General features: G+C 37.3%; 1 protein-coding gene across 4 annotated transcripts in view; it reads right to left on the bottom strand.

Moving 5' to 3' along the window:
- The window catches only part of LOC104869357 (pancreatic triacylglycerol lipase), a 35,038-nt gene extending 26,396 nt beyond the window's left edge, over window positions 1-8,642 (bottom strand). For 3 of the 4 annotated variants that reach the window (XM_033761397.1, XM_033761395.1, XM_033761396.1), the window contains exons 1-6: window positions 8,564-8,642; window positions 7,245-7,290; window positions 5,907-6,061; window positions 4,495-4,617; window positions 2,462-2,596; window positions 1,573-1,684 (exon numbers count right to left, since the gene is read on the bottom strand). In XM_033761397.1, coding sequence (XP_033617288.1) covers window positions 1,573-1,684; window positions 2,462-2,596; window positions 4,495-4,617; window positions 5,907-6,061; window positions 7,245-7,290 — 571 coding nt within the window. In that variant the 5' untranslated portion in view covers window positions 8,564-8,642. Of the gene's footprint in view, window positions 1-1,572; window positions 1,685-2,461; window positions 2,597-4,494; window positions 4,618-5,906; window positions 6,062-7,244; window positions 7,291-7,426; window positions 7,449-8,563 lie in introns of those variants that run through there. The other variant, XM_019209041.1, reaches the window with a different exon arrangement.
- Window positions 8,643-18,658: the final 10,016 nt, after the last annotated feature.

Here is an 18,658-nt window from a genome sequence, read left to right on the forward strand (position 1 = left end):
TCTTTCCCAAAACCACAGAATTTGCCTCTACTTATAGATGCTTAGTTTCTGGAAGAATCTTAGGCACTAGTGACAGTTACTAGAAAAGAGGCAGTACCTGGGAGATATTGAGCTTCAGGCATTCAGGCTAAACAAGTTGCCATTAGTCTATAATCTAGGAGGGCAAGGATCTTGGCTTTCCTATTTATTCAGTCCACAGCCTGGCATGACCCATTTCCTGGTTAAGCAGGGGGCTGTGGTAAACATTTGTAAACTACAGGAAAGAATGTTCTAGAAGAACTTCTGTTCAGCAAACTATTGTTTGAGAGAGAAAAATGGCCTTTCCCTGAATGAAACATGTCTCAGATCTGCACAACAACCTGTTTCTTATAAGGCTATAGGTTGTTTTAGGACTTGGATATTCGAATGTGTCCCTACTGGCATAATACAGCCAGTCTGAGGTTTGAACATAATATTTTAAACTTAATGAGTATACCCAGAACTGGTGACCCAGGGCAGTTTTGATTATCTGTTCCAATTTCCCACAGTTCTGGGATTGTGGCTGAGGAGGTTTGGTCTTATTAGTCATTGTTATTGGAGTAGGATACAATTAATTATACATATTTGAAGTCTGAGTTATATTTATTAGATTATTTATGGTATTTATATACAAAATTATCTTGTGAATACTTGAATAATGGGGGAAATTATAAAAATGTTTCTGGGTGGTCTTAATTCATATTTTACTCATATGTCATGTATTTAAATGTTAAATAGCTTGCTGAAGATCAAAGAATGATCACAATAAAAACATTCCCCAGGCCACAGAACATTCTGTTTTTTGATCATATGACCAATTTAGAAAGTATGGCAAATGCAAGGCCAGCTGTGCCAAAATTCCCTCCTATATATCCTTTTGGATCCCAAAGAGACTACACATAGTCTAATTTTGAAATTTTCATGGGGGAATCATGGTTATTTTACTGTTGTTTCTTTACGGCCACACCGCAGTTGAGTAATGAGTCTGTAGTAAAAAACTGACTCTTGACCTTGCAGGGTGCAAGAACTACACACAGATTGCTATTTGACCTAAGTATTTGGCATGTCTAAGAGAACTGACTTTCCTCCCCTCCCCTATATAGTATGAAAATCCCCTTTTAGTAGATATATTTAGGTATAGATTTTTTCTGACCCCCTTGACCATTAGCCCTAATTAGTCTACACACATTTGTTAACCTTCCTCAGAGTGATTTTTTTTTTTTAACAACTCAAGGAAGACTGAAACCTATTGCACCAAACATCACTCATCAAACAACATTTGGTTCTCCCTAGAATTGAGATGGGTAGATCAGTATTTGATGTAAGCAGTCCTGAGATAACATTCCTGTGCTCTCTTCTTCACGTTGAAACTAAGTATAAAGGTCCCTGCCTTCCCCTGGCTGGTGAATTTCAAGAAGAGAATTCTTTTGCAGGATAAAATAAGCAGTTTAACTTTTCTCTTCTCCTTGACTGTTGGTAAATTCTTTTCATCACTTGCAGCGCCAGCCTCTCATATGCTGTAGCTCCACTGAAGCTTTCACTGTTGTGACCAACCTGTGATTCGTCCAATGGTCCCATTGGTCCTCCTTCCAGCCTCCCCAGCAGCGTGGGAACCCAGACTGTGGCCAATGACATGGACGTTGGAAGGTGAGTATCCAAATTCAGACTGTTGGAAAGAAAATTTCTTCAGAGTGTATTCAAGTATTGTAGAATTCCTGATGGGCACAAAAGGGGCCCCTCCAAACTTTGTTTTTGAAGAAGACAATTGATTTTCATAGGATTTTTTCCATTGTTATAACAAAAATGGAAATTATTTTTATTTTTAAGATAGTAGACACTGTGCTCTATTTTGTTTTATTATGATTCAGAAAGAAACTTTGAGGGACATGAAGAATTGTTACTCAAAAATAATCAACTAAATATTTAGATTATGAAACCTTAAGGAAAGCAATTACTTAATCACATTCAAGTTAACTCTTTTAACGCATTGGTTACCCAGTCATGTGTTTCTCTTCAGAAATATAAATTAAAACAAAAATTAGTTTAACCTTGAGGTTGATATTGTCATGTCAACTTGGTAATAATCAGAAATATTAAAAATTGACAAAATCCGGTGTATACCCTTTACCAAGTTGCTTGTATAAGTTCACTTCATTAAAAACAAAAATTAGGCATTGGGGATTTAGCTCAATGGTTCTGCCACCTGCCTTGCAAGCGCAAGGTCCCGAGTTTGATCCCCGGTATCCCCCCCAAAAAATTAATCTATTGAATTGAATAGGTGATTCATGAACACAAAGTCTAGATATTTTGCACTTTTTTTACCTAGGGATAAAATCATATCTTAGCAGAAAATGTTTATATTTTTATCAATTATTATGCTTTTGATTTGGAAAGAAAATCCAGACAGTAATACATATGGTTTTATGTAACCTGAAGCAGTTACCTTAAGGACATCAACAAAATAGGCCACTTCTGCCCCCACAACCCGGATGTTCTGTGAAGCTTGGGTGTATAAAGTTCGAGAGCCACCTTTCCAGTCCACACAAATACAGTTCACGCTTTCCACCTGAAGCATGGTCTAATGGAAGAAACAAGTAAGTAAATAACTCAGGATCATTATTAAACACTAATTAACACATATGAGGACTAGAATATACTCTCTCTTTGACCTATAAAGTGTCATGTCACTTTTCACTCCAGAGCTAGGAGCAAACCTCTAGTCTGTAATGACTATGAAATCCCTCATAATTTAACATTGGCTCCAACCAGAGACAAGGCCATTGTGAGAACCGGATTCTAGGGATTTCTACTGCAGCAGATGTATAAACATTTGATTAGAGAGGGATGCATAAGATGTGGGATAATGAGTCACCACATTAGAGCACCATATATGCCATAAGATTCCCATGTCCCTTACTATACTGCACTCAAGGAAACTACCTGTTTCTTTCACTGATGTGTCCTCAGTGCCTAGAACAATATTTGGCACACAATAGGTGCTCAGTAGACATTTCCTGAATAAATGAAAGACTATGGTCAAGCCCTCGAAATCTGTAAGTATACTGAAGGTAAAGGGATAAGCTTTCCCATGACAAAAGAAACTATCAAAGTTTTTGGATGTGAATGTTTTCTTGGACATCCCAAAAGTTATTTCACACTAATGCATAGTCTACCAGGTATCTACTGGAGACCCGAGTACTGGGGCTCAATTATAGGTTCAAGAAGGATAGTTCTGGCAGGAACTGTTTGTTTGAGTATATGTTTATGTATAATCCCACTTTTTTCCACACAATAATTTGAGAATAATGAAACAATCTTAGAAATCAGCTCCAACACTCTGTGTACAGAAAGAAAAATTGAAAGAATGAAGATAACTGCCCTAAGTAACAAAGTAAATTTGGTTTTGTTACTTTTAGACAGCAACATAAAATTTTACTTCTGACATTTGTAAACTGAGAGTTCAATTCTATGTCAAAGCAAATCAATTGCATTTAAAACACATTTGCTTCGGGGATCTTAGAAATAAATCATATACCCATACTTTAAAATATCTATATTACTTTTGAGCTAATAATCAGATCTTTTCCTTCATTGTTGTACAGAAATCTACTAACTTCCACTAAATCATTATCAGATTTAAAATATTTTAGAAGACAAACTGTAGTTTTAGTGATCATTCCAAAGCTTGCAAAGCAAATGACTGTGCTTAGCTGTCTATGGGACCAGCCTACATGCCCTGGAGCTGACTTGGTTCTGCTACTGGAATAAATCAAGCACAGGCCAGAAATGAAAGGGTTTAGGAGGGCATTGGTGTCTTTTTCTTGAAGCCTCTGGGGACATGACTATAGCTTTCTGCCACATCAACCACAGAAATTTTATGAAAACATGAATAAATACATGAATAAATGAATCAGTAATAGTGTCCCTCAAGCACTTTCAGTTACTAGGAAATTTTATTCTACTTGATTTTCCATCTTTTAAATCTTTCTAATCCATGGGAATAGAGTCAAAAACAAATTAAGGAATACAAGACCATTGCTGCAGAAACAGAAGCCAGAAATAAAAACCACCATGGTTTTCTTAGACACTGTCAGAGCAACAAGTGAAAATCAAGGAAAAAGAGTCAACTTTGGGAGGTGAGATCTCTTAGCTCTTCATATGGAAATTAAAAACTAATGAACAAACTGGGGCCAAAAGTAGCTGGGATACATCAATATGGCACCTAGTGTTGCTAAAGTTTTGAAACACCCCTGTATTAGTTATTAAACATCTATTGCCTTGAGCCACTAAATGCTCTGGTTGCTCTGATTTTCCAAGTCAGCTCCATCTACCACCACCTCCTGGACTTTTTCTAGGAACCCCAGTCTCTGCAGGCGTCAGAAGATCCCCAATATAGTGGTATCCAGTACTTGCCCTCCTCGGTTATTAATTTTCATTTCTGAGAGAATCATCCTTTAGAAGATTACCAGGGCTTACCTTGCACATATTGGACAGCCAATTTTCTTCTCCCTTATCTATGAATCCATGAATAATAAAGCGAGTTTTTCTGTCTGTTCTGAAGTTAGAGCTCCTGATACTTGATGGATCGGCAGTAATTTTCTGTTTTGAATTGAAAAACATTCCTGGTCAAGATTCTTAGAGCATATTGCATGTGCTAGACCCATTATATATGAATGGAAGTGACAGGTGAAGACTACTGGGATTTGGGATTTTTGTCAATAAAGATTCTCCCAGTACAGCTAAGCTATTCATAGTCAACACTAAGTTTCTACTTTCTAGTCATGACAAAAATTTGTGGTTCTTCAACTTGAAATAATACATCTGCTATAATATTTGTCATTAATATCTTCTCTTCACATGATGAAAGTATTGGTCTATCTATCTATCTATATTTTTTTTTCTTTTTTTTTGGTACGGGGGATTGAACTTGGATCCTTGCACTTGCAAGGCAGGCCACCGAACCACTGAGCTAAATCCCTGGTCCAATATCTATTCTTATATATCTTTATAGATGTATTTCAGTTAAAATGAAGTTGTGTTCCAGTAAACATATCAGAGCTGGTAGTAGTTAACTTGAAAGTGCACTGAAAACACCTAAACTATCAAATACAGCTTAGCAATGAAGCACACTTTTGAGTATTAGTTGTTTTCACTGGTGAGCAGTGACTGGCTGGAAATTTCCATTTGTTGCTGCTTCCTAATGCGAGAGTATCATTTGGTATATCACTAGCCCAGAAAGGATCGAGATAAAAAATTCAGAGGATGGCTTCTAATGGATACATATCACTTTTTCACATCATAAGGACAAAAAATTATTAAGTCAAGCTACCTTAAGTGAGGAACGTAGTGTCCATATATACACATATGTGTGTGTGTGTATAATTTAATTCATATATATATATATAACTTAATTTAAATTTTTCCTGAGGCCAAAAGGGAGCATTTCACTTAAATTATTATATATAAATCATATTATAATATATATCTTCATATTGTGAAATTCCCTCTATAAAATCTCTATATATTATATGTTGATATATTTTCACATTTGTCCCTGTATTTATATTTTTAAATGGTACTATTATGTAGGACAATAATAATGTGAAGTTAATGGACCTTATTTCTGGTTTCTTGAGACAGAGTCTCACTGTATAGTTCAAGCTGGCCTCAAACTCATGACAATTCTCCGACCTCAGTATCTCAAGTGCTGGAATTATAGGCACATGCCACCACAGTTTCATGAACTTTTCATAAATGAGTTGCATAGAGTAATACCTAAACTCACTGTATATACAAACCACTGTCTGACTTGTTCTTCAAGATGCGACTATTTGGTATACTAGTTACAGAACGCAGTCAGAACTGCTGAAAACAATGAATATTCTTACTTGGTAGTTGGTTGGATTCTCATCAGTGTATAGGAGGAAGCCGGTGTTGATAGATGAGGGGCTCCAGGGCAAGATTTTCAGGGGTCTTTGCACAATTCCTGCCCACGGGTTATCATCGGTGAAGCAGCCAAATCTATCATAGCAGACTTCACTTCCTGTAATCATCCAAGAGTGTTTCAAGGACAGTACTTTAACAGAAGTAGAAACCTGTTATAAGGGCTCACATAAAATAGGAATTAAATTATATTTTGTGGCAGATGTCCTTCTATGTTCCCCAACTGCTCCTACTGACACTCACAAAACAGCTTCAAAAAGATAACACTCCTGGTACACACAGGCTGCTACTCCTCACTCCCACTCCAGGGGACCAGCTCCTGCTCAGTCCTGGACAGGGACTCTTTTTCAGCTTCTTAAACTAGATGTTATATTTGGTCTACTGGTGCCAAGGAATGGAGCAGCCATGTGTGCAAGGTCTGGGGGATGTGGTGTGTGTGTGTGTGTGTGTGTGTGTGTGTCTGCGTGTAGGTGCTCAACTCTGTGCAACCACCTCTTAGCCTTGAACTTCGATAGCAAGGCTAGGTTGCAAGCAAGGACCAAAATTTCCTGTTTCCTCCCTGGCTAAAATAGGGGTATCTCACTTATGTTTAAAGGCCATCCCGGATTGCTGTGATGAAGAAGGTATTCACAAACAAGCATACACGCGCACCTGCGCACAAACACACACACACACACACACAATTATGATTAGATACAATTGTAGGCTGGCATGTTACCACATAAAGGGATAATTCAAAATAATATGGTTAAGCGCTGTAGGCATAAGGATAGTAGCTGTCATGGGGGCTGCATTCCTCAACATCTTACTATGTTCTGGAGCCTGGATCTGATGATTACTCATCCAAGCCTCATGGCCACATCACAACAGGGTGATGTCATTATTCCCACTTCACAGACACAGATCCTCAAGTGCAGAGGCATTAAGGATTTTACCCAGGGTAATAGAATTGTAGGTGATTATGGCAAGTTTCAAACTCCTGCCTTGTCTCCAAGGTAAGGAAACTAGGCTCAGAAAACAAACATGCAAAATAAATTTGAACTTTGGAAAAAGTAAAATTTTCAGTATAAAAAATGCCTGTTTTACTTATGTATTGTTTGCCTGAAATTCAATTGGCAATTGTAGACTTTATGTGGAAACCCCACTCCAAGGCCTATGCTCTTAATCCTGTATGTCCCTTACTTTACTCCTCAGTCTCCTTATGGCTTGAATCTGGGGTCATAGCCTCTTGGAAAGGACTGATAAATTAGTCCCACTCATTCCAGAGGAATATATTTTCTTACCTGCTACTGCTCCCACCAACAGCATGAGTGTCCACAACAGCAACATCTACAGAAAGGTAAAAATATAACAGTTTGGCCAACAACAGTGTTGGACGATTGGCATAATCTAAATTCATTTAGTTCTCTGCAGAGAAATAGATGAGTCCTAACAGATTAACCTGGAAAACTTGTTCCTGACTCACCGTGGCAGATCTGTCAGCTTTCACAGACAACCAGACAACACTGAAAACTTCTTTTATAGGTGAACCTTATCTTTTCAAAGAGTGCCATGGAAAAGTAGAATGAAATAAATAAAAAAAAGTTCCAAGGACATAGTTCTAATTTTAATCACAGATAAGCCCAGATTGATAGAGTAGGTGAAGTTTCCCAGAGTGCTTGTGGGAAGATGAGAAAGTGGTGCATAAAGAATATTCTCATCCAATCTATTTATGTAATGCTAAGAGCCACTGTCACTTCATTGTAGTGAAAGTTCCAGTCAGCCTCTTAATTCGCAGTTCTCTGTGCAGGCCCCTGGGCATATGTGAAAACAGGCTGTTGCAAGATTTGATAGTAGCTATCTGAAAACCAACACTGAAAGTTCACCAGCTTTGGTAGCTTTCCTATTGCTTTGCCTTTCCCTTCGAACACTATGAAATAGAAACAATCCTTCAAGAGAGTATGTTTCTTCTAGAAAAGCAGATATTTTATGTTAATAGTCCACAGAACTCGCTTTTCAACAATAACATGTTGGAAAGAATAAACAACGAGAAAAAGAGAATCCAGGGTGCCGTTGAAATCACGGAAGTAGAGTCAGTGACTCTACCATGAGATGAAATTATGAATAAGAAAGACAGAATTCAACATGGAGAACATGGAAAAAATGGCCTGCGGAAAAATGTTCTGGAAGAGATAGGTTTGATATGAAACATCTCTGGGATGTTTTCTATTTTGTGATAGATTGCTTAAATTTTGCTTTTAAATGAATACAATAGGATAGAAGAATTTTAGGGACTAGAATTATTTAGCCTGGCATTGTAACAAATTTGTATTGAGACATATGATACTGCTATATATACAGGTCAAAATAGTAAACAATAAATTAGTCCACTTACAAAATGATAGTGAAAAATCCCCTTTTTTTTTTTTTTTGTACTGGGGATTGAACTCGGGTCCCTGAGCTTGCGAGGCAGGCAGCAGAACCACTGAGCTAAATCCCTGGCCCCTACAAAGTTTTTAACAAAGAAAGCTTAAGATAATTCAGCAACTTTTATAACAGACCTAATCAGGATGGAAGGCAGAAGGAAGAAATTTCTTCCCTGAGAACCCTGGCAACTTCTTACCAAAATCCTTCCTGTCTCAGCTTTGTTTCCTTCTCAGGAAATCTTCTCCAGCACTCCTTACACTGGTCCTCCTGGTTTCATGAATAAGATCCCCTCCTTTGAGCCCCTCAACATTCCTATGGGTTACACACTGAGAGAGAGCTGGAAGTCTTCTGGTTTCCTCATCACACCTGAGCATCTAGCCCAGTGATTGATGTTTAGCAGACCCTCAACAAGTCCTTGTTGAATGCTTGAAGAAAGAGGGAATGAATATGAAAAAGCATTTATTTTGCATGATTGTTGCATTAACAACTGCCTACAAATTTTACAATAAATGACTCATAAGCCTCTCTTACTCAATTAAGCAATCCTCCCCAAACAAACAAAACCCCCACAAGCCTATAAGAAAAAGAAATTGAGCCACTCTATAGTATTTACTCATGGTAATGTTATATTGATCTGACAACGATACCTCTGGAACCCAGTGTTCATCCTGTGTATATCATGAGGTAGTTTATACTTCAGGAAAATTACCAGGTCAGAATATTTGTTAAGAATTTAATCCACATAAGATAATTATGATAATAAAAGTCACATAAGGGTGACTTTTATTTGCAAATAGGTTATAAATTTAGGACCAAATTCACCAGATTCTGAAATAGAATCTAGAGTCTGTGCAGAATTATTTTGTAAACTGAAATCGGTTCAAATTGAAAAATGTCTCAGAAAGATTCCATTCTCCAAATCTACAAAAGTTAGGAAGAGAATAAGACATAATCAACAGGCTTTCATGTCAGCTTTGTATAAATGACTTCCTATAATCCCAGTTCGACTAAACTTTGTGACTGTATCAACCATATGTATGTATGTATGTATGTATGTATCTATCTATCTATATATATATATATATATTTTTTTTTGATACCGGGGTTTGAACTCGGGTCCTTGCACTTGCAAGGCAGGCCACTGAACCACTGAGCTAAATCCAGGGCCCAATCATATTATTTTATTCCCATCACTTACATGCTGTTTGTGTGTGTGGGTGTGGTCTGGTTGTATAGTCTGTGGCAGAGATTGCTGACATCTTCTTACAGAGAGTAAGTTCACACTGCATTCTCTTACCTCCCTTGTAGAAGATGGGGCTTCATGTCCAATTCTGGCAATGAGATGTGACAGCCTGGATGTTTACCAAAACCAGTCTTTGTCATAAAAAGCCACATGTGATCCTCCATGCTTCTATGTTTCTGTGTCTTGATGTGAACAAGGACAGCAATCTTAGAGGCATGTGTTGAAGCTGGCAGATCCCTGAGACAAATCCTGGGTATCCGACTTATCAGAAAACCATTCATGAACATTCATTTTGGATTTTACATGAGTATTAAATTCTCATTATTTTACCCGAGTAAGAAATTCCTATTATGTATGCTGAGATGTAAAGTTATATCAGGAATCATTACCTTAACAAATAGTTAGGAATACTGTGTACTTTTGTTCACATGTCTATGAGCTTTTCAGATACCAAACACCTAATCCTAGGCTGTAATTTCACTGTGAGATTTGTGCATAACAGTAACACTGGCAGATTTTTTTCTCCCCAACACTTATTTTTTTAAACTTATATCCTGTCACTTCCCTAATTATCTTCTCAATTCTCCATTCATTATACTGGAATTTTAATTTAATGGGTATTCAATCCCTGATGGAGACCTTTGTTTAAAAGGTAACCTGGGGCCATATAAAACCTCAAGTTCTAATGAAAATTCACCCCATGTTGCCTGGTATCCTAGGGGCAATTATTATGAAGTTGCAATACTTGAATGTTCTAGATACACAGGAGAACCTCTAAGACCAGCAAGGACTGGAGCTGCCTCCCAAACCCCACTTCACTCCAGCCTCTGTTGCTGGCTCCTCCTCTTCCAGAATTGTAGGTTTGAGGATTGGCCTTCTGAAGGACAATACAACATAGCAGGCTCACCTCTGGTGTCTCATGGCTTTGAAAGTCCAGGTGGGCTCCAAGTGAAAAATAATTCCACATCTCCAGGATTCATCAAAGCACGGCACAACACTGACTCAACTTTAACCCAGAAACCTTAATACTTAGAAATGCTAGACTTGAAAGTTTCTAATTGGTAGTTATATTTGCAAAGGACATATTCACTTTTTAATGGTTTGATTCTGGTGACCTTGTGATATCCAAGTGTAGGTGAGAAGGGAAAAAGGGCCTGCAACACCTGTGCGGTCAGATAACCAACATGTTAGACAAATGGGGTCTCGTTTACTTAACCTTCAGAGAGCCTTTCCTGTCTATATCCACTGCCACAATATCCATGGGAAGAAGGACATGTTTGCCTGAGAATTCTAAATTTCTTTGGGCAAGAAAAAATGATCAGGAGGTTTTCACTGCCTGGCAACTTCCAGAACAGCCATCTTCCCATAAATGAGAAAGTGTAGTCACCCAATCTCAGGAAGTAAAATTATAGTCAGCCCTCTGCTATCATGCATGATGTAATTTGTGGAATAAAAAACATGTATGCCTACAATGTTCTACACTAGTGATTTAGTTTTTTGTACTTTTTTGTTTATTTGGTTTTTGTTTTTTGTTGTGTTTTATTTGTACCAGGGATTGAACTCAGGACCTTGCACTTGTAAGGCAGGCACAGTGCCACTGAGCTAAATCCCTGGCCTATGCTTTTATGTTTTTGCATCTAATCTCCCCACACAGTTTTGGAAGGTTTAATTATTTTCCATAAAGACAGCGAAATTTAGAGGTAAGCAACTTCCAGGGACACATTTGGTGAGAAGCAGAGTCAGTTTAGAGACACACATTTTTTCACTAGCATCAGATGACTTGAGTCAAGACACAGAAGGGTGTGTTATCCCAGGCTGTGTTACACTAGAAATGGTCAAAGTATTGTTCAGAATGAGTTCAGAAGTGTTAGTATGGGTGTGTAGATACTTGCTTAAAACTGGTTATGATCCTCAATCACTCCAAGCAGAGAAAGACCCATTGAGCTGAAGAGATTAAGATGAGATTTCAGAGAGGCAAAATTAGTTGGAAATGGCAGAACAGTGTAATAGGGAGGAGGAAGCTACAAAGGTGAAAATCTCCAGGCACTGATAAAGGGACTATCAGGGTTTTTGGATGAATACTAAATAATGCTTTTAGAGTTTGGGTCCACATGTTAGGAAAAAAACAGCTACTGAGGGAATTTATAATCTGAACAATTTCTAGAGCTCACATACGATTGAGTCAATAAGTCCAATAGAAAAAGGACTTACATTGAATAATCAGAGCATTCAGTAGATACTCCTGCAAGGTGCTAAAATAAAGGCTAATCTCAACCTGCCATAACAAATCACAGGAAGAAAATTCAATTGCCCCTTGCAATAATAAAATTTGACTTCTAAAACTGTCTTTAACAGAAATAATAATGTGCATAATAATATAAAAATATTAGCTCTCAGCATCCAATCACAAATTACTAAATACACAAAGAGACAAGAATTTATGACTCATTTGTTAACAGAAGGAAAACCAGAGTGATGGAGATAATAATGCTAGCAAAAACTATGACAAATACACTCAAGATTTAAAGCAACACATGAGCACAATTAAAAGATCAATAGAAACAATTAAACAGTAGGAAAGAAAAGATCAAAATCCTGAAGACCTCGTAATAAAACTATTCAAACTGAAGTACAGAGAGGGGAAAAAATGCTGAAAAATATGAATACAGTCTTAGTGCTCTGTAAGATAACAAACTGTTTAACACATGTATGATGGGAGTCTTGGTGAAACATCTCATAAAACAGTAAATTTGGTACAGACCTGAGTTCTTTGTCTCCTAAGAATGAAGAATAAACTTCAGGACAAAAGGAAGTGTTTAAGAGGGTTTATTTGAAATTTTTTTAAAAGCCCTTAGGGCAAGGTCCTGACTTTGATTCATGGTACAAAAAAAAAAAAAATCCAAAAGGGCCAGGGATTTAGCTCAGTGATGTGCTGCTCCTACCTCACAAGCAAAAGGTCCTCAATTCAATCCCCAGTACTGAAAAAAAAAAAAAAAGTTAGTCAAGGGTCTCCATCCTGATCTTATATGCAAAAGGAAGGAGGTGGAATTTTTAAAAATTCAAAAGGAAAACTGATTATCTTGCATCTCTGTTCTAGAAGGGGTTGTTGACATCTAACAGCATATTTTGGATAAGAGACTTCTTCTTCCTGGAAGGAAGAGTCCTATTTCTCTATTCTTATGACAACCTTTTATCCTTTGTTCTTGTGTTTTTTCTTTGTATCTCTAAGCTTGGCTTAGCTGCTTGACCTGGGTGGGCTATTTTAGGATAAGACTCTTCCATCCTATCCTATCTTAAACTTCTCTAACTGCCTATTTATAGTTATTTATAATAACTAAACTAAGCTACTAGACTGGGGCAAGTATTAGGTAAAATATTTAAGACATAATGGTTGAAAAATGTCCAATATTGAGTTTTATAAAGGAACCCGCCTGTCCATTCTCAACAAACTCAAATAGTATCAATTCAGTGAAAACCACAGAGATATATCAGATTCCAGCCTTTGTTCGCTAATGGGACTCCAATAGTTTCCATAGCATTATAGGAGACACAGCCCAATAAACATTATTATAATAGGTGTACACTGGTTATCATCAAAAGATTGTTTTCTGTGAATAAAACAGTAAAGTTTTCTTATTAAAATATGCTTTTAGTATAAAACTAAATTAAGAGACAAAGGTTTCCGTATAGTTGTGATATTCATATTACTAATCTCATGGTGTATTCATGACTTCTGGGTATACCGGTCTCCTAAAATGTAAAGCTAGGACTGTTTATGATGATAACCTTTTTGCTTAAGACTCAAATATCTGCCTTTCTCTTGTGCTCCAGCTACTTGTGACAAAAGGTATATATCAAACCAGCATGAGACAATTAGTCACATGATAGCTTTAAAAAAAAAAGATTTTGTGACATGTATGTTATATATGTATCACTACGCTTATAGATGCTTAGACACGAAGCAGTTCAGGCAATGTTACACACTGATTAATAACTATTATCAGATTTTCAAATAAAGAGATTCACTCTGTCAACATAAATTGCATTAGACAAAGTAGTAGTAGCAGCTATAAAAGCAAATACAGCAAATAGTTTAAGTGGTATGTTCACTATACTTGTTAGGTAGCAACTACCTGTTCACCTCACATTAGGAAGATTTTCAGTCACATCCCCGGTCACAGGGAAAAGAATTGAGATAAATGGGCAATGCGGACTATGGGCTAGGAGGACGAAATGGCAGCAAATATGTTTTATATTTTCCAGTCCCATTTTAAAGCTGATTACTGCAATAACAAACAATTAAAGGCTTTGGATCGTTTTATTGCTGCTGTTTAGTTTAAACTCCTGGGTGTGTTTTGTGGCTCTTTGGGCATGCCATCCTTCCTTCTTCAAGAACTGTGAGTATAATACATCTTTTACTTTCATATCTTTCTCTGAGTACAATTGCTTAGCTGTTAGAATGATCCTTCTACACCCCATAAGGGATATTTCCTCCCTGATTTACAACATAGGACTCACCTGGGTAATCCAGAATAATCTCCCTATTTCAAAGTCAGATGATTAGCAACCTTACTTCCTTCTTCTTGGATTCACTTTTGCCATATAATGTAGCATGTTCAGATTCTGGAGATTAGGGTATGAACACTTTGAGGGTAGGGGCAGTATTCTGCTGACCATTGGCTTTGAGTATTAATGGTGGAATCTCAGGGTCTCTCTGACTCAGTGTTAGGGAGTTTCTATTAGAGGCTATTAGGGTTTTATTGGCCATTATCCTTTTTTGAGGTTATTGTAACTGATTTCTTGGGAAAGCTAGGGTTTTTCCTGTCCACACTTTATGAAAAATATCAACTAAGGTACTTGTAAAAATAAGGGACATATAAATCAGTGGCTCCTAACCCTAGAAATGTTATGAAAGTTTGTATTCCTGGCATCTAACCTAGCGCTGCATCAGATTTGTAGCCGAGTGGGGGTGGGGAAACCTGAGGATTCTGTATCATTTTATAACCTTCCCTCATAATTCTCTCTCTCTCACACACACACATACAAACACACACATATACACCCCATGCTGTATTGCAGAGTTGGCAAATCTTCACCCTTCCAGACAGGATGCCCTGGGAAACTGCAGAGCTGCTGCTCGTGGACTCTACAAAGCAATGCTGAGCTGCCTTTTCCCCAGCAGATACAGGCCTCTGCCTGTAGACATCTGACTGTTCTCAGGAAGTTTGAAATCTGTCCAAAAAAGAAAGGTCTAGAAACTTACAAGCCTCCTTATAATGCAAAGATATTCCCTTTGTGTCACTTCATAATTTAGGCCCCGAATCCAACTGTGCTACTCAAACTGATGATGTTCACTTTGGAGGGCACATCTTTATGAAAATGAGAGTGCAGAAGTTGTTTTCCGTCTTTACAAAGAATTTAACATTTTGAGAAAGTACGTGGGATTTTTTTTAAAACAAAAGGACTGGAATCTCCTGTGTTTTGGAACTGACCTGACTCACTTCACAGGCCCCGCCGGCCAGAGTGCCTGCTCTGCTGCCCATCTGGCCAGCCATGCCAGTGAAGGAAGTTCTTTGTTCCAATGAAAATAAACCAAACTTTAAGACTTCACCTTAGAAGGAAGTGGAATAGCCATTAGGAATCTATCTGGGAGATAAAAGTGGTATTAATAATGTTTAAAATCATAATTTAAATCATTTAGGAATAAATAGAGAGAGGGAATAGGTTCACCACATACTGCCAGTCTATAAAAAGGGCCCATGGATTTATGCCCATCTGAGACACAAAGGGCCTTCCTTGTCGTTCTCCTACAGTGCCCAGGTGATCAGCACCTCTGCTCCTTCCAAACCTATTTATAGCCCACCTTAGCCCAACCCAGCCCTAACCTGGACAATTTCTGCAGATCTCCAGTCCAAAAGACCTGGCAGGCGGTGATGACAATAGGTAGAAGAGATAAGATTTTTTCTTTCTTTGATTTATTGCCTCTGAATTTCACCAAAGTCATGGGGAAAATAGCAGGTGCTTTTTTATCTGAAGTTTGGGATACAGTTCTGTCCTTATGTTTTTCTTTTGCCCACTCTTCCCAAACACTTTCCCATACCTTCCTCCTGTAAAGGGCAGGCTAGACACTCACTTCTCTGACTGCTGTTTACTTATGTACATGTTCTCTCATTATTCAATAGTTTTCATAAGGTGAGGCCACATTGCTAGGAAACCTTGCGTGACTCACACTGAGCCATTCTCGATGGACCTTTGTTGTTTCTTTTCCCCCACATTCTATGATCTTTGGTAAACTGTGTGATTCTGGAGTTGGTAAATTGTTCCTGTAAAGGTCCAGACAGTAAGTCTCTTAGGCTTTGTGGGCCTTATGGTCTCTGTTGCTACTATTCAACTTATTATAAACAACCACAGAGGATATATAAACAGATGGGCATGACTATGCACTGATAAAACTTGACTTTAGTCACTGAAATTTTAACTTTAGATAATCTTCATGTGTTACAAGAACATTGTTTTTCTTTCAATTTTTAAAAATATATAAACACCATTCTTAGCTTACAGGCCTTAGGTGGCAGGACTTTAAGTCAGTCTGCAGACCCTGGTTTAAAGAATGCTAAACTTTCTATGGTTCTGGGGTTAAGTTTGTGGGTGCAAAAACCAAAACTGTACGTGAATCCAACTTCCTCATGTACTAAAGGGGAATTAGGATTGTTATTTACCCTCTTTATATGTCAGTTTCCTTGTATGTTTTTCTCATGAAAAATTAGAATGTTATAGACTCTACCTTGACGGATACTTGTAAGGAATAAATGAGAAAGGACAAACATGTAAAATAGGGAGTAGCACCCAATAGGCACTTAATAAATATTGTTATTCTGATTCTGATAACTTTTTCTGTTACATTTCTGTTTCTATAAGTCCTTTCATAATTTACTAACTCATTTTATTTCTCTTATTTGAGCTCTTCCCCTCATCAAAGCTGATTGATCTCACCTTTTTTTTACCACACACTTCACATGTAAATGTGATATTTTAATTGTGAAAAAATTAAATACATATTAAAAAATCTTGATTTTAATAAATAATAGACAATTAATATATAATTGCATAATGAAAACCACAATTAATATTGTGAAATAATGAAGCCAAATTACAAATCTTCTTTTACATGGTAACTACAACTTTGTCTCTAGAATATCAAACATGTAGATGAAAAGTAAATATTTCACATGAGACAGTCATTTAGGCAATTGAAGCAAAATTAAATTTAGTTAAGTTTAAATTAAATTTTTTCTAAAATATCCTCTTAGATAAGTAGGTAGGCAAAGTTTTCTTAAATGCATAATGTGCAGAAAAATGTATGAGTCAGAAAAATTGCTGGAAATAATATCTTATTTCCATTTTTCCTCTATTACTTTATGGCTGATATTATTCCCTACTCACTGTCATGAAATGACAAATACTTTCCCAGACTAAACATTACAGTAAAGGCAAAGACTTCCTATGGATCTATCTGTTTTAGAATGCTACTAGAAAAAAAAATACTTCTTCAATGTTGATACATCATAAATTCTCTTATGAAATTTTACTTGATTGCACATTAATGACAATTATTTTTGTCTAGTTAGTATCTTGTTTAGGATGCAACATTGGGATAGATTACTGTCAACTGGGTCAGAATCACATAGAGAGGTATTACGTGTTACATGAGGGATAATTTGTGCCTTATGACTCACTTTATCATTCCCAAGAAGTATTTTAAATAGTTATACCTTAGATAAAAGTGTGAAGCAAACTTAGAAAAAAATATTTATTCATTTAAGCAATCCCAACTCATTAATGGACAACCTAGATTAGTTCAATGAAATGTTAATCATAAATGTGCTCACCATTCCCCACTTATTGTGGAGAATATTTGAATAATGCATGTGAGGCTAAGTTCTGAGACATAGTAAGCACCTAATACATGGCAGCTGCTTGCAAATATGGTAGGATGCCTGACTCTGAGGATTAGCAGCTCCTTGAGGAATTATCAAGATTCTTCCAGGAGTCAGATATGCTGTTTCCAATAAAAATAGCTCAGCTGTGATGGAAAACACCTCTCCAGTGAATAAACCTGCTAGAAATTTCAAATGCCAAGTATCTTCTAGGATATCTGAAGACAGTGCAACTTTCTGAAGAACTGGCAACTTTTAGTGAAGCCACAAGAGAGAGGAAGTAATGAGGAAATGGCTGCTGGTTTCTAAAATGCCCCTTATCCATCAGGTAGTATCCATGTAATTTGAATTTACAGTGTTGACATTGTCAGCCAAGGCAGCAGATGGCAGGTACCTGTTGGTAGCCTAGAGATGGTCCATGGTGATACAGGGATGATAAAGGGCATAAAATAGGATTTCCAAATTATATAAGAAATATTTTAATTTTCACATGCTAGATGTCTGATATTCCAAGGTCCTGTTTTCTTTCTTTCTTTCTTTCTTCTTTTTTTTTTTTATTTGTTTTTTGAGACAGGGCCTTACTATATAATTGAGTTTGACCTGGAGCTCACTATGTAACCCAGGCTGGTCTCAAACTCACAGTGATCCTTCTGCCTCAGCATCCTGAGTTCTGGGATTACAGGCATGCACCACTATGCCTAGAAAGTTCCTGTTTTCTAAAATCAAAGAGTTTATTCTATGAATAACAAAAGTTAAGAGTAGGAAATGTTTACTGAGAAGACAGCTCCTAAGAGGCAGGAGGGGGCCTGAATGGGTACATGAGGACCCCACTTTTCATGGGAAGTTTTATAAAGCACATCCAGGTGAGTACAACATGGGTTAAAGCTATAATCAGCCAATAAGGTTACAGGTATAGTTGCTTATGTAATAGTGATCCAATGATCCGGTGGGGGAGCAAGTCACGTAACAAATGCACATGGAAAGAACAAAGACTTTTTCTAGGAAATGATGGGTCCAGATGTCTTGGTCACCCACTAGGGTGACTGATGTCTGTCTAGATTCCATGAGGCAGGGTGTTATCACTTAGCCTGTCCTTTGAGGACGTATGAAG

The sequence above is a fragment of the Fukomys damarensis genome, unplaced genomic scaffold (assembly GCF_012274545.1).
Source record: "Fukomys damarensis isolate Sample0158 unplaced genomic scaffold, DMR_v1.0_HiC HiC_scaffold_8, whole genome shotgun sequence".
Classification (NCBI taxonomy): Eukaryota; Metazoa; Chordata; class Mammalia; order Rodentia; family Bathyergidae; genus Fukomys; species Fukomys damarensis.